The sequence below is a fragment of the Phalacrocorax carbo genome, chromosome 1, assembly GCF_963921805.1.
Source record: "Phalacrocorax carbo chromosome 1, bPhaCar2.1, whole genome shotgun sequence".
Classification (NCBI taxonomy): Eukaryota; Metazoa; Chordata; class Aves; order Suliformes; family Phalacrocoracidae; genus Phalacrocorax; species Phalacrocorax carbo.
Window position 1 is genome coordinate 144,910,046 of NC_087513.1, and position 17,401 is coordinate 144,927,446.

Below are 17,401 nucleotides of genomic sequence, written 5' to 3' on the forward strand. Positions count from 1 at the left end.
CAAATGCAAATCTAAGACAGGAATCTGCATTACAAGTAGATACAAGGCTGTCCTCCCAAGCAGTGGAATAGTTCTTCTCTGCATAACTTTTTCCAATATTTCCATTAATTTTCAATGTATTTACTTATTTTTCGTTAATAATTTCTTTTTATTAGCTGTCATATTAACAGTATTCCATCATAATTATTAATTATACTGTTCTGTCTAGCAGTCATTTTGAAGAAACACAACATTTTTGCAGCTAATGGAAAACTTTAACATCCTTGATACATAACACACTAAGACTGTAAACAGCGATAGTCAATTTTAGAGCATTATTGCTGCTATATGGCGGTTAATTTTATTTTGATGAACAAACTATATTTTAAACATTTTATTTCCTTTTTGTTGAGGGCAGGAGACAAAAGCTAAAGGTAACAAACCCTGTAATAGAAAACAAATTATTGTTTGCTTTTAAGATTACAGCACATTAGTATTTATCATTCATTAGTCCTATAGTCAGTGCATTAGGTTCTATACAGTAGCATACTATAATACATTCTGCCTGTTTGAAGTGGCTTTGTAGTTAAATCATAGTTGTGCTTGAACATGGTATGTTCAGCCTGTGAAGAGACAAATATAATGTAGAAAACACTTAAAAATTTCTTTGTACGTAGTTAGCACCATATAAGATTGTGAGTCTCTCTAATTCTTGCTTAAGATGTTTTGAAATCACAGATAATACACATGACGAATCCAGATATATTGCACTCTGTTTAAGTTGTATAGAGGCCTCTTTACCTTTGTAGCTAAATTCCTTCCCTAGTATTATCTACTATTTGAGTTTTTACTTTTAATTTTTTCCACAGGGAAAACTGTTGAAAAAACACCAGCACATCTTTCTGTGTGCCTTTCCTTATGTTAGTGGCATCTTTGTAGTTCTAGAAAGTCAAGGATGCTCATCACCATTCTTTATCCTTGTAGGATGTTCCATGGTCTTTCAATACATCGCAGAAAGCTCATGTGGCCTGTGCAGTTCAGCCTTTTATGTTCTGAGGACATTTCTCCTGTAATTCAGAAGCTTCGTGTTTGTCTGTCTGTCAGGGCTTTGAGTGATTTTGTTACCATTCTCAACCTAAAGCGTCTATTAATGTGACGAACCGGTGAGCGGAAAGGGGGACCTTGGATGTGGCATGGTATTGTATGGGAAAAAAAGATTATTTATGGAGGCCTTTGATGCTGAGGAAATTGTCCGTGCTCTGTGCAGTGGTTAGAATTTCTTAAGCTGGCAGATCTGTGTCATCTTTGATATAAAATAGCACCCTAATACAGTAGCTGTAGTGGCATTAATCTCTTCTAGCTTTAGACATCTACCCTCTTGACCTCTATATTGGAACTAGTCATCATAAGCTCCTCTGGAGGAAGGTGGGCCTTAACAAACTCTGTAGGCTACTCACCCCAGGGGTAGAAGTCCATTTTCTCATTTTACCTGAGAAATACCTAGTGCATTTTTTCTAGTCGACACTCAAACAGTTTTTTATTTTCCTCTGGATTATAGAAAAGGGGAAATCCTCCTTTATGGGGCAAAGCCTAGCAAATTAGCTAATCGAAGAATGAGAGCTGACATCCTCATGGGTTTTAATAAGCTTAGTTTCTGCTGGCAGTGACTTAGGTAGGTCCGCCCTAAGGAACCGGCCTTTCCTGCTCGTTTTATCAGTCCTTGCGCAACCAAGCAGTTTCAGTGCAGTTCTAATATGAGTTTGCTGCTGCTTTTTGCTTTGAGCTTATCAGAAAAAGTGTGATGATGAACAAACATGGGTCATATTCATTCTTTCTATCCCATTATCTTCAGATCAGGTCAGGCTGACAGAGCACAAATATACAGTGATCCTTCAAGGTGTGTGGTAGCACACATGCTTTCTTGGTCACTCTATTTCTGCTATGTCTGTTGTTCAAAGTGCAGAGAATGGGGTTAGGCACATGTGTCAGGGCATCTGGATAGTACATTGCTGTTGCAGAAGATGCTGCATGAGCATTTTCCTTAGTAGACACCTAGTGAAGAACTGGGAATGAACTAATATTTTGCATGCAATAATGTACTTTTTTAAAAAATAACTTTTCACAGTATCATTGCTTTCAATACAGGCAAATGCAGTCATATACATTAGCAGATGTATAGGTAGGTAAAATAAGAAGTGAAGGTTAATTGAGAAAGCCCTAATGAAATTTGTGCCTTAGAGGATGTTTTTTAGAAGTTTGTCTTTCCATCAAGACACTGAAAGTTCTTGACGTTTGCTGGATGTTGCTGCTCCTGTGCGCAATTTGTAAACTTTTTACTCTGTTGTTCCCTGCTGTATAAATTTTAGTTAAATAAGCAAATAAAATGACAGAGTATTATTGCTTGTGTTGTTACATTAGTTTTACTTAGCTAGTTAATTACTCCATTTGTTAGCTGTTAACATATATTTTACCTCAAGCCAAAGGAAAAAGGAGCCTAGCCTAAAGCTCTCTTCTGCTCAGATGTACTGCTTCTCTTATATTTTAGGGCTAGCCAGCTCACTTTTTTCAATGCTGTGCAGTGCCACCCTGTCTGTTTCTGTTTTGCATTATTTTGTGCATATACTGTGCATTTAGGCATAGTGAGCTTTTGGTGTACTGCTCATGTGTCCACAGCTTTTATAATCCCCAGTTTCCTGACATTGATGTGCGAACTATCATAGAAGCCAAGCACATAGCAAATTTTGAACGTTAATAGAAACAAGCTTTAATTAAGGCAAAATGGAGCTGGTAGAGGATATTCATTCTAATGAATCAGTGTCAGAAAATTGGTGGCAGAAAACATGAGGAGAGATGTGGTCTTCCTGACGTGCTAATGGGAGTGAGGCAAGCGCACCCAGTGTAGCATGTACCTTGTTCAGTGATGAGCAGGGACGGTTAGTCCCACCAAAGAAAGCTTCTGAGCAAAAGGTCGGAGCACGTTCTCCTGAGCAGTCATGTCAGATTTGAATTTTGAAGAATGAGCTTCCTTCCAGGCAGTTCCACACGGGCTCCTTTCTCCCATCACCGGGCCCTTTTGTTTTCAAAGGTCTCCTATTAGTTTCCTAAAATAGCAACAGCTTGTCCTTGATACCTATAATGATCTATTTTTCTAAGCAATTAAAATTGATTTCTTAAAGCTATAGTGGCTCCCTCATTAAAGAGAATGAATCACTGAATAAAAAATGCAAAGGCTCTGAGTGTGAAGTCATGCTCAAGTTTCATTTGATTTCAAGGAAAGGCTGCAGGGCTTGAGGGAAGCAGGGCAGGATCAGTGCCTGAAATTGGGTTGTCTCCACATGAAACCCATTACAAGAATGGACCATTCCCAACAGTCATACTTAGAAAGCCTGAGCATTCTTTTCCCAAACAAGCAGCAAGCCTGAGGGGTTTTGTATTGCCAGCTTGTATAACCAGATGCAAACGCAGGTATCCTGTGGCTTACACACCTGCTGCTATATATTGAAATGTGTTTGGAGATCACATACATTTCTCAGCATTTTGTGAAGAGTTTCATAAAGAGTTTTATCATGTAGAGCACTCCTGTAATTTGAAAATCAGACTTTTAATGGCCTGCACTTACCATCTTATTTTTTTCATTGTTAATATGGCAATATTATCAGACCTAAAAGCAGTGTTTTCTTTAATTGTAAGCATTAATTTCCATATATAAGAAAGTATTATTTTCAGATGTTCACCCATTTTTTTTCTTAGCAAATTCTGCAATGAAATAAAGAATTTTAAACCAGATCTCCATGCTTAGGCTCTTATGTTAGTGATCACAGCTCTTAGCAGACACCATGAACCTTAACTGACAAAGTTATGAAAATCAGACATTGACTTTAGTAGGTTTTTACTGCAATTGACTGTTCTTCTAAGTACCTATGTAGCCTGTTAATGAGAACATCTTTATGTCACTGCAAGATGCAGTCTTACACAAAGGCACATGGATAGACAACATCTTTGCAGCTTATTTTTCAGATACAATTTTGCATACAACTTCAAAATACTGTGAATATTTTTCCATTCATCTGTCAGTTTTAAAAATGGGGAAGATGGCAGTATTTACCTATTACCTTATTGATCGTCCCACAAACATCATAATTTCAGGTAGTTGTCAGAGGGACTAAATGAAAGAAATGGAGGAGCAGGATAAAGCATACTAATAATAGCTGAATTTCTTAAGATTTTAAATGCTCCTTTAGACTAGAATGATACTTGAATTATTAGAATTGTTTAATAAGCAATAGGAATATTTAATGGTTTTATTAAACTTTTTTAAAAAATATATAAAATTAAAATAAACCAACAACAAAGTACGCTAGTGATAGGGAAAAAAAATTCTAGTTCTGGCAAGTATGATTGACTGTTGTGCTTCTCTTTTTCGTCACCAGGATTACACTTTGACTATGTATTTTCAACAGTACTGGAGAGATAAGAGGCTGGCTTATGCTGGCATACCTCTCAACCTCACACTTGATAACCGAGTGGCAGATCAACTCTGGGTGCCTGACACTTATTTCTTAAATGACAAGAAATCATTTGTGCATGGTGTTACTGTGAAGAATCGAATGATTCGCCTTCACCCGGACGGAACAGTGCTTTACGGCCTCAGGTCTGTATTTCCGTGATGATTTAGTCGCTGTCGTTATGTATTGTTGATATTTGCTTCCTGGTACAAGTTTATTGCAAACATTGGGTAGTGTATTATGTAACCTTCCCTGTAACTCTGAAAGATGCCTGTAGAAAGCAAATGACACACTCGATGTTTCTTAATTTTGCCAGAAGCACCTTCAGTCAGGTTTTATCTGTTTCTGCAGAGTTACCACATCTGGAAAGCCTGGTGGCTGTAGAAAGCAGAAAGGCAAATATTAATTGTAAACCTGAAAATTTTGTTGAAAATACAGGCGGTAAGATTGAACGTGGGTGCTTATGTTGTCTCTTGATGTGTCTGTAGTCTATAAAGAAAAAGCCACAAGCAGCCCTGGTTGAATAGTCAGCCACAGTCAAGACGATGGCTATGCGTACCTTCAGTGATTTCTTCACACAGGGATCAGCACTGCAGTGTGTTATGTTTCAAAGCAGAAGCACAAAGTGACCTTACATTATCCTATTTTCTATGTATTTTAGGCTGGACCTGTGTTTTCTTTTGTTTTCTGTCATAGCTTTGATGGTTAGGAATGCTGAAAAATCCTTCCCTTAATAAACATAATTACACTAGCAAACATCTTAATGGGTACCAAAAAGTTGCTTCCCTTGGACAGGTTACTGTATTTGCTCCAGTGGTTTAAACTGTACCAGCAAAACAAGTCTTTGCCAGTGAAAGTTCTATTTCCATCATCGGAAATTTCTTTTATTTTTAAGCATAAATAATACTCAAGATTGCTGCATATACGTAGTGCATGATAAATGGTCCCTCATATAAAAATGAAAGATATCTGAAAAGTGGTGCAGATGGTGCAGTTATGACTTGTTTACCTGCTTCTGTTTTTTATCAACAGTTGAACTTTTTACTTGACTTGGGTCTTGGCCTCTCACTCTTTAATTCCTTTACATCTCATGTATGGAATTCAATTGGATGAATCTTTCTAGCCAAATAAAAACAGCCTCAGCCTATTATGAAACTTGAAAGAAGTTTAGGATGTTCAGGAAATGTCATCTCTATAATTAACTGTTTTTAGCAAAAGGAGGCTTTCATCTCGCATGCTGTTGACCCAAAATGGAACACTGCAGGTTTAGGATCCTTTCCACAAGTAGCTAAGTGTCAAAAAATGATGCAAGATATCTTTGTTTCCTTTATCTCAAGATCCATCCCCACAAGCAATATAATAAAAAAGTGTTGGAGATTAGAACTCCTGTGATCATAATCTACAGAAGTCTTTCTGTCACACTCTAAAAACATTTGGAGTCATTCAGGTGTGAATTATCTGTCGTAAACCAGCATATTTTAGTAAGTTATCTTCCTCTTCTGCAAAATGTAAATGTCCACAAGCAGACTGCATTTCACTTGCTAGTATTTGCTTAGCAGGGATTTCACCAGTGTCTCACATGTGGCACACTTCTTTCCATTCCCTTTCCTCTGAAAGCGTGCAATATCCCAAGTCAGATATCCATGGGGTGAAGCAGATGAGTTACTTAATGAAGGATAACTGTCTGAAATTAAATCTTGGCAAAATATAGGGCATTGTGATCAGAAGGAAGAAAATAGCTGAGCCTTAGCTCCACAGATTTAAGGACTTGAGCTTTATGTTGCTCTACTGCTAGCCTATCTTCTTGTGTCTTCAGAGCATCTCCATGGCATTGGCCTCGAGCCACAATCTGGAGACAATGATTTTAATGTCTGGAGACATTAAAAGGAGTGTGGCCAGCAGATTGAGAGAGGTTATCCTCCCCCTCTACTCTGCCCTAGTGAGACCACATCTGGAGTACTGTGTCCAGTTTTGGTCCCCCCAGTTTAAGAAGGACAGGGAACTGCTCGAGCAAGTCCAGCAGAGAGCTACCAAGATGATCATGGGGCTGGAGCATCTCCCTTATGAGGAAAGGCTGAGAGACTTGGGTTTGTTCAGCCTGGACAAGAGAAGACTGAGGGGGGATCTCAGCAATACTTACAAATACCTGAAGGGTGGGTGTCAGGATGATGGGACTAGGCTCTTTTCAGTAGTGCCCAATGACAGGCCAAGGGGCAATGGGCACAAGTTGGAACACAGGATGTTTCACTGAAACGTGAGAAAAAACTCCTTCCCTGTGAGGGTGCCAGCGCAGTGGCACAGGCTGCCCAGGGAGGGTGTGGAGTCCCTTCCCTGGAGACATTCAAACCCCGCCTGGAGGCGTTCCTGTGCCCCCTGCTCTGGGTGTGCCTGCTCAAGCAGGGGGGTTGGACAATATGATCTCCAGAGGTCCCTTCCAAGCCCTGCCATTCTGTGATTCTGTGATTCATCCTGTGGGCTGAGATCAGAACCTCAAGTTTTATGTGCCACAAAACACAGGGTCACTAAGAATAAGAGACGAAATTTTGGAGGGTTGCAACTGATTATAGAATATTTACAGAGCAACGCAGTTCCTCAAAAAAAGTATAACGAAAGTGATCCCAGGGCCATGCTGTCTCTGTGTTCTCTCCTGAACAATGTAGACTTTGTCATTGTTTTGAAAGACTTGACCTTACATTATTCAAGGCTTCTCCTACTTCAGAGAAAGCAGTTTGCTACCACAGGAAAAGTCTTTGAGAGGGAGAGAATGGGACAGTAACTTTTTGAAGTTCAACCCATTTCTGGGGAATTTTTTTATTTGGGCACGATACTGGCTTTGTTCCACCTTGTTCAGAACAATATACAAGACATATGATGGTACAACAGCTTTTTTTCATAATACACCAAAAATGAAATAATGGCATTATAGACTGGGGATCAAAAATAGTGTCCTTCCAACTACTTGTGTGTTTGCTACATATAGACTTCTTGTTTCTGGCAGTACAATGCTAAATGTTATAAATAAATAGAATGGAGGAATATATGTATTTTGTCTGAAAGGACTCATGTAGTTGTCACTTGTATATAAAACATGATGGATGTTTGCAAGGTGAAAAGATTAGTTGCGATCAGTCAGAAAAGGCAGCCACGCTTATTTTTGTTCTTTTTTGGATGAATTCATTTCTGTATCAGGATGAAAAGAGGATGTTGTGGTTTAACCCCAGCCGGCAACTAAGCACCACCAGCTGCTCACTCCTTCCTGGTGGGATGGGGAAGAGAATCAAAAGAGTGAAAGTGAGGAAACCCGTGGGTTGAGATAAAGGCGGTTTAATAGGTAAAGCAAAACGTGCACACACCAGCAAAGGAAAACAAGGAATTAATTCACTATTTCCCATCAGCAGGCAGGTGTTCAGCCATCTCCAGGAAAGCACGGCTCCATCACGCGTAATGGTTACTTGGGAAGACAAACGTCACCCCCTTCCTTCTTCTTTCCCCAGCTTTATATGCTGAGTGTGATGTTATATGGTATGGAATATCCCTTTGGTCAGTTGGGGTCAGCTGTCCCGGCTGTGTCCTCTTCCAGCTACTTGTGCACCTGGCAGAGCATGGGGAGCTGGAAAAGTCCTTGACCAGTGTAAGTGCTACTTAGCAACAACTAAAACATCAGTGTGTTACCAACTTTATTCTGATACTACGTCCAATACACAGCACCATACCAGCTACCAGGAAGAAAATTTACTCTGTCCCAGCTGACATGAGGACAGAAGATCAAATCAGCCATCAGGACTGTGACCTAGACACATAAGAAATATTTATATTGCTTTATATTGTAAACCTGGGGGGGGACAGAAAATAGAAAATATCCATCAGTTTGTGCAGCACCTCCCAGCATGTCACAGGTGGGGTTCCTATACAATACTGCAATATAATCAGAGGCAGTCAGCCTGGGAATTAAGTAGCAGAGAAGGGTGAAAGAAGCTATATTCAGAGGACACATAACTGGAGTAGGGAATTTTAAACAATTAAAAATACTTCCTTTGTGTATTCCTTTCACCCAGAATTTATGTGTATCTGCGTACTGCTTTATCTTTGTCTGGCTCGTAATTGTTTCTCTGTCACTGCTGTGATGATGAGTTCTTGAAACCTTGCTGTCCTGCTGTGTCACACAGCATCCCATCCCATAAAAAATAAACCTGATTTTCTTGGGAGCATGCACAAGCTTGAGCAATTAACATTTGCTTTTTGTGAGCATTTGTGCAAGTTAAATTTGGTTGCTTGAACGTTCATTCAGGAGGGACCTCTGAGCACTCAACTTATTTTGAGTAAATGGGGTAAATCAGTGCCTATCTATATCTAGCTGTATCTTCTTTTCTAGTAGATATTTATGACATTAAAAATGTACATTTTGCTGTAGTATAAAAAGTTGCTTAAGCAAGAATGTGCAGTTTCTCAGACTGGAACTTGTGACACAGAATCACTACAGTGTGCGAACAGGCCAAAATAAAAATACATTCCTTAAAAAGTCATAAAGCAATTAGTAAGTTGAATGCAAGCTTGCCAGCTGCATAATTTTTAATAATTCTGTCAAATTAATCATTTGTAAGTGCATGTTTTCTGTATGGTTGGCATTTAAGGCTAGTTATACAACATAATAGTTAAGATCCTGGTACGACGCTCCCTCTTGTATCAACTAAGCTTACGTGGGTTCTGCTGCAGAATCGTAAATGAGCCCTAGGCTAGGTAGGTGAATGTACTGAAGCATGAGATAGAAACCTCACAACAGCAACGCCCAAGTGTGCCTGCTTGTTTTACTTTGATTACAGTTACCAATTGACTCAGGAGCAAGATCATTTGATTGTGCCATCAGTATGGCTTTGTAGAGCTGATCACTGCTAAGACCTTGTCATTTAAAATGTTCATCAATGATCACAGATTTAAGTTATCTCCTCTAAGACCCTAGGCTAGTCCTAGTTTTTTATGCTTAGCTATAGCTACTGGTAGTTGTCATATTGAGGAGACATTCATCTCCATAATTAATAGCCCTATGTCTAGCACCTTGCTTGAGGGTCCAGAACGGCACATGCAGATGTCGACTGCAGAGAAGATGTCTCCCTAAACTGCAGAGCAGCTGAGGAATTGGTGTTTATAAACTATTCCTGCCCACTGGGACATGTGTTAACAGAGGAAGCAGAGCATCTCCCAGCATGCAGCTGAAGGAAGGTTGACCTAATTATCCTCCTGTGATACAATACTTGGTACCTGAAAGGCTGTGGAACTAACAGAGGACACCTAGAATGAACAGCAGTGGCAGAGACTTGATCATGCCATGGATAAGGCTGGGAAGGACAAAGATCAGCTGCATCACTTTCTCACTGGCTACTGGTAGGAACACAAGTGACAATATATGCTGAGTAACATATCCTTGAACTTTTTCTTCTCCTAGCTCATCCATTGCCTTTGTGGTCATACAACTGTCTCTCCTTTGGCAAAGAAATGATAGTATTTTCCTGCAAAAGCACATTCTCAGTCAGTGAAGGGTGGCATCTATTGTCCTAGGAGATAGTTGTAATGGTCTTAATCCCTTCCTTTGGATATTATGTGGTTATCCATCTGAAATAACCTATATGCGAAGGATAAGAATTCTTTTGTTCCTTTTCTGGGAGGTTGGATAGGGCATTCATAATAACAACAGAGTAGGTTTTTTAGTGTGAAAGAGTTGAAGAAAGGCACCTAACTACTTTTCTCCTCTTGAAATGTTGCCCCTGAATTTTGAACTAGTTTGACAGATTAGACGACTGTAATTTCAGAAGGTTAAGGGATTGAAGAGAAAGCTTCAAAATGGAGAAAACACATGGACAAAACCTTAACATTGAGGGTTCCAGCTTTTAGAGGTACTTTTACGGCATTTCCTCTATCATATTATTAGCATGAATTACCACCAGAATATTATCTGTAGAGGAACTAACTGTACAAGGTCCATCTCTTCTTTATATTCTTTATATTCACCAGACATGTGCAGGACAATCAGGGGATCAGGCCCAGCCAGCATGGGTTCATGAAAGGCAGGTCCTGCCTGACCAACCTGATCCCTTTCTATGACCAGGTGACCCAGCTCATGGATGAGGGAAAGGCTGTGGATGTTGTCTACCTGGACTTTAGTAAAGCCTTTGACACTGTCTCCCACAGCATCCTCCTAGAGAACCTGGTGGCTCAGTGCTTGGATGGGTGTACTCTTTTCTGGGTAAAAAACTGGGTGGATGGTTGAGCCCAAAGAGTTGTGGTGAACGGAGCTAAATAGAGTTGGCAGCTGTTCGTGAGCGGAGTTCCCCAGGGCTCAGTGTTGGGGCCAGTCTTGTATAATATCTTTATCAATGATCTGGATGAGGGGACTGATTGCACTCCTCAATAAGTTTGCAGATGACACCAAATTGGGAGTGTTGATCTGCTCAAGCATAGGAAGGCACTGCAGAGGGACCTGGACAGGCTGGATCAATGGGCAGAGGCCAATTGTATGAGGTTTAAGAAGGCCAAGTGCTGGCTCCTGCACTTGGGTCACCACAACCCCATGCAACGCTACAGGCCTGGGGAAGAGTGGCTGGAAAGCTGCACCGTGGAGAAGGACCTGGGGGTGTTGGTTGACAGCTGGCTGAACATGAGCCAGCAGTGTGCCCAGTTGACCAAGAAGGCCAACAGCATCCTGGCTTGTATAAGGAATAGTGTGGCCAGCAGGAGCAGGGAAGTGATCGTGCCCCAGTACTCAGCACTGGTGAGGCTGCACCTTGAATACTGTGTTCAGTTTTGAGACCCTCAGTACAAGAGGGACATTGAATTGCTGGAGCGTGTCCAGAGAAGGGCAACGGAGCTGGTGAAGGGTCTGGAGAGCAGGTCTTATGAGGAGCTGCTGAGGGAGCTGGGGTTGTTTAGCCAGGAGAAGAGAAGGCTGAGGGGGGATCTTGTCACTCTCTACAACTACCTGAAAGGAGGTTGTAGTGAGGTGGGTGTTGGTCTCTTCTCCCAAGTAACAAGTGATAGAATGAGAGGAAATGGCTTCAAGCTGTGTCAGTGGAGGTTTAGATTGGATATTAGGAAAAATGTCTTTACTGAAAGAGTGGTCAGGCATTGGAAGAGTCTGCCCAGAGAGGTGGTGGAGTCACCATCCCTGGAGGTGTTCAAAAACTGTGTAGACATGGCCTCTCAGGTCATGGTTTAGGAGACATGGTAGTGTTGGGTTGACAGTTGGACTTGATGATCCCAGAGGTCTTTTCCAGCCTTAATGTTTCTGTGATTCTATATCAGAAGAGGATCAGTAAGGAATGTACCTAGTCAGTCCCAGAAGCAAATTTAAATGTGAAATTTATATGAAGCCATTATAAAGAAAATTATGCATAATAATGTACATATTCTTGACAAAGACTGTGATTCAGCAAAACACCGAAATACACTGAAAATTAATCATGAGCATACGGTTATAACTGTCTAAAAGTTAGTACAAATATATAAATCTATTAATCAAAAAGTGCCAATGCTGTGTGAAGCTGTTAATACAATTGTTTTGGTTGTGCATGTGCGTTTTTGACACTCCTGATATGCAAGAGCTTGATTAAAAATGCAGATTCATCAATAATGAAATGTTTTGCAAATTAATCCTTAGTGTGCTAAATTGCCTGCATTGAAAATAGGGAAGCAAAAATATATTCTTGTTTGGGGAGAAAATTTAAAATTCAATAGAGAACTTTCTTACAAAATCCTCTAAGTTACTTTTGAAAACTAGAGAAATATATTCAACTGTGAAATTGGGTGTTTTGCTGAACTTAGGATATTGTTTCAGCATTTCAGGTTTTTTTCTAGAGCTGCCGCAAAACCAAGGAATCAGTTATTCACACAGCTCTAATCGTTTTGACATTTGTAGCAGACTTTTTTTGCTTCAAATTTTCTGTTATAAAGTCATATTTTTTGATCTCAGCAAATGTTTGTGTAATATTTGCATATGTGGATAGGCCCGTTGAACCCCAAAGGGACTGGTTGCATAAGGGCAAGTCACAGTGAGTTGTTCCACTGCAGTCAGTGAAACCGCTGTTGTATTAAGCTGCTGCTCCATGTAAAACTATGGACCAGATTCCCAATTATTGTAAGCTCTTCTTCAGAGAGTCCTCACTTTGAGAAATAAACAACAACAAAATCTGGATTACTGGCTGTACAGTAACTCTATTTGATGTTTGTATTTCAGAATCACAACCACTGCAGCTTGTATGATGGACTTGAGAAGGTACCCATTAGATGAACAAAACTGTACTCTGGAAATAGAAAGCTGTACGTACATAAGAAAATGCATGTAAAACCTGGTTCAGATGCAAGGAAGTTTTCCTTTTATAGAACTGTGTAGTATTTACACTAGTGTCTATAAACATTATGTGGATCATGTAATTATCAACCTTTGGATTTTTTGTTTGTTTATTTGACTTTTTAAAAAAATATAAGGGGTCATCCATTTCTGGATGGATGGATGGATACATCCTAGAAAAATGGGTTTAGGACAGGATGAAGACATTTATTGCTCTAGCCTGACTTGACAGAGACAGTGACTGGATGCTTATCCTCAACACAAGAGAATAAATGTTCATATTTTAATCAGCTTCATTTTCAAGAGAGCAAACACTGTGATATCATTTTCTTCCAGTGTGCTTTGTTATGCATGGATGGTCTTGCCGCAGGACCCCCCCGGGCTTTCAGATGAGCCCTATTTACGATTTGCAATTGTGTTCCAAACAGAACCAGATTCTCTCTTCCACCTAGTTGTGTTTTAGGACTGCAATATTCAGATGTATATTTGTGCTTCAAGAGTTCCTGCTCCATTTCTGCTACTGGCTGGAGAAAATACTAGTATATATTCTATATTCAACGTAGTCCTCCATTTGAGAAGCTAATGGAAATGGTATGACTCACACTCTCTAGTATGAGTGGAAAAGATCTGCCCCAATTATGTTTGTCTGTATTCTTTGAATAATCCACCTTCTTCTGGTGCTTATCAGCGTAAATATACACTTGTTTCAGTGTTAAATGTGTATTATGTCTTAAATCATGCTAATCTGCAATTTTGAAGATTATTGGGTAGCATTTTCTGGCTCATTGGGGCCATTAATCCTTATGTGAATTTTATGAGAATGATAAAAAAAAAGAAAAAAAAAACCACCAAAAACCAGAGTATTTTGCCTCAAATTCCTGTGCAATCTGAATAGCACAGCTCTTCAGGAGACCTTCCCACAGGCATACAGAACAAAATACCATATACCACTCCAGCTGTTCTGATTAATTTCATTGTCTCAAATAACAAACCATGTGTACCGTGTTTGAAGCTACATTTGTCTGCTGTTACTTCTGGCTTACTGTCCTGCTTTGCCTGCAGATGGCTACACCACTGATGACATAGAGTTCTACTGGAGAGGTGGAGATAACGCGGTCACTGGTGTGGAGAGGATTGAGCTTCCTCAGTTCTCCATCGTGGAATATAGACTGGTGTCAAAGAATGTTGTCTTTGCCACAGGCAAGTATTGTCATTTGCCCATTTAGTGTTTAATTTCCTTGTGCATGACAATTACTGTCTTATTAATCATTATTAATCATAACTATATATAGTCTGTGTTGACTGTTTAGCTAAAGAAACTACTTACTGATAAAGCCTGGAGGCAGGAGTCCATGAAACAACATTTATTGTTTATCTTTCTTTTTCTTGTATGTGTGTGATACTTAACCAGGTACCTAAATATCTATGATCTAAATAAATACGAAGTCATTCACCTCTGAATGATCAGTTTAAATGTAGCCTACAGGGTTACCAATCATATGTACATATGTTTTGGCATAGTAGGTTAAAAAGCCACCACAATTTTTATGAACACCTCCCTACAACTGTTCAGTGCATGGTTTTTTTGTTATTGTATAGTGATTGTGATGTCTTTTATATCTTGATCTGCAGTGATGGGTATATATTATAATGTATACAAAGCTAGGGCTTTTGTTACCATTGATAGGATGCTAAAATTAAATACTTGTGTTTCTTTCTTGTTTCCTTGAAGACATAATAAAAGTTACTGGTAGCTTACAGCATTGGATGTCTTCAGGTGACAAAGTACAATGTTGATTTACATGTTTAATGTTAGACACCAGCATAGGAAAATGTTGTTGTGTGTGACAAGACCAAAGCAACACAGAAAGCCATCAGGAGGTGTGGGGCCACTATTTGGGACCTCCAGATTTTCAGTACTCTTCAGACCGCAGGAGTTTGCTGTTCCGTCTGTTCCAGCACACTAGAACAACTGAAACACAGTTCTATTATGTTTGTAAGCATCGCTTCACCCACTCTTTGGACACAACATCTGTTTCAAAGTACACAGAAACACAAGTTGTAATTCAGAACAAAATGTAAATATTGCTGTGTTTGAAATTAATATGAGGGAGCTTGCCAAGTGCTACTGTTCTTGGAAGGGAGGTTTTTTTTCCAAAGAGAAATCAATACGCTAATCCTATATGCCTCCCTTCTGCAGCCAGTATCATCTTTGGCAGCCAGGGCTTACCTGCCCCTCCACAAGACTGGATATACTTGTGTGGAATGGATCTTTGGACAACAGTGAGAATGCAGAGAACTTATCTGGGAAGTTTTTATGACAGTCCAAAGCCACCTTTTAGTTCCATATGAAATATTTCAGTAAAGACATGATTTAGTAATTTAGAGATGAGAGAGATTTGTTAAATTCAGGAAAAAGAAACATCCAAAGAGCTGTGAGGCAAATATGAGAGAGAATGAAAACTAGGAGTAGACATTTATGTGACTGACCAAATATTCAGAATCATAACAGTTCTTTACAAAAAGAACTTGTGGAGGGAGTAAAAAGTCTCATCCTTCATGGTTTAAGACAGCTTGACATTTGGGAGTAGGACAAGACAGAGAACAGATTAGTCCATGTTTCTTGTACCATTTTCTGAAGCATATAATTTGTGTCACTGATGAAGACACGATACTGCATTTACTATTATTTTGGTACAGGACATTATGAAAATGCTTGATTAATTACGAAATTTTGTGACAAGTATTTCCATGGAGAGGAAACATCATCTTTGTTTCTCAAAACCACATATTTAATTGTAAATCTGAATCATGCTAGTGAATCTGATGGATAAAGTCAGCACACACTTTTCAAATTTCTTCTCAAGACCCTGCTTTTTCATTGTCCTAGTAATTAGAGCCATTTTCTGCATTTTTGTGGAAGATAAGTCAGGCATGCTTTTTTTTTGGCTTTGAGGTTATTGAAGTCTCAAGGGGAGATATTAGTTCTTTGAGTGCAGTATCTCAGTGAACATTTCAGAGGTTTCAGCACTAGTGTGCTTTGATTGTATAAAACTAAAACAAGACTTCAGAGTCATGCTATGAACAGCTTTAGGGGTAGTTATTTCTCCTACCCTCCATGAGCAGCAGTGCTGTATGGTCTTATGTAACTTATGCAAATGGAAAAATCTGTTCCCATAGTTACTACTGAGAAGCAATGGTAAGCATGAAAAAACCCCACAGATAATGGCATAAAGCTGTGTGGGGCTGCAAGAATACTGGAGGAACTGCATGCATGTTGAAGTAGAGCACTGGAGTTAAAAATGATCTTGCCAAATTAGCAAAATGGGTCTGAAGAAAAGTATAAAAATCAGTATGGACAAGTGCAAAATACAACATTTACACACCTAATTATTCCTATCCAAATTCAGGACAGGGAATACCCAGTTAGGCCAAAGTTCTGTGTGTAGAAACCTAGGTGTTCAGTTGCCTAAACATAGGTATCTGGTGCCTCTTGAGATGCTGTAGAGCATCCTGCTTAAGAGTTAGGCTGCTGTTCCGGAGTCACAGTTTTGTGTCCTATGTGCCAATCTAGTGCTTCAGTATTAATTAATTAACTAGTATTAAGTTCTATATTCAATAGCCTAAAACATCTCAAATGGCATTAGACACCTCTGTATAGGCAATTAAATCATACCCTTTGAATCAACTGGCTGTTAAGTCTAGATCTTCATGGTTTACACTGAGAGCTTATGTGCCATCCATATGTAAATATTCATGCAAACATTTAGGGCCTAGACCGGTGAGCTGAATCTGCCTCCTAAATGTTTGTTATCCAGAAATGCTAAGAAACTGAACAGGAATTGGAATATGTAAAACACCACCCAAAAGCTTCAAGACGCATAGCAGTCCGAGCCAGATTAGCAACCTGTTGGTAAGAGGAGGGTAGTCTTAAAAGATCTGAAAATTAATTATTTGCTGTGTTCTGAAAGATCAATCTGTAAAGTACATTTCCAATTAGCTGAAGAACCTTCCCAGAAGAACAGATTAAAATAAGAATTCTGTAACTGACCAACTCTGTTATCTTAGTTCATACTTGGATAAAACAGCAAGAGACTAATTTAGCCTTGGAGCTATGTATTTCGGCTTGCTAGCTTTTAATGAAATTGAAACAAAACCAAGTAATTACTTTTTACCAAGTGCCCAAATATATGAAAGAGGAATATTTTGACCTCAGTTATTGATTAAGTATTTGTTTTCATGCCTGCATTCTCAATAGTGTTGTTAGATTTAAATACTTCAGGCCAAATTATGTTCTTGCTGTACTATTTAAATTAGCCTATAGACCTCAACATGTTATGTGAGATGGGAGGAAAGGTAACGAATCTGGTCCCTGAACAGCAATGCTGTCCTTTAGGCAAAAAACCCCAAATTTTTATGGAATGTTAACAACTCGAATTTCCTGGTAATTAATCTCTAAATGTACTGAGCCTTAACTGACAAATCATTATCCAAGCATAATCAGGCAAGTAACAGTGTAATTGTTGAGCTCACCAAGAAATCAATTTTTATTAAATAAATTACACAAGATGGTCCCTTC

At 39.3% G+C, this 17,401-nt stretch overlaps 1 protein-coding gene across 1 annotated transcript in view; it reads left to right on the forward strand.

Moving 5' to 3' along the window:
* The window catches only part of GABRB3 (gamma-aminobutyric acid type A receptor subunit beta3), a 114,121-nt gene that overhangs the window by 73,983 nt on the left and 22,737 nt on the right, over positions 1-17,401 (forward strand). The window contains exons 4-6 of the mRNA XM_064438385.1: positions 4,410-4,630; positions 12,709-12,791; positions 13,885-14,022. Coding sequence (XP_064294455.1) covers positions 4,410-4,630; positions 12,709-12,791; positions 13,885-14,022 — 442 coding nt within the window. The remainder of the gene's footprint in view (positions 1-4,409; positions 4,631-12,708; positions 12,792-13,884; positions 14,023-17,401) is intronic.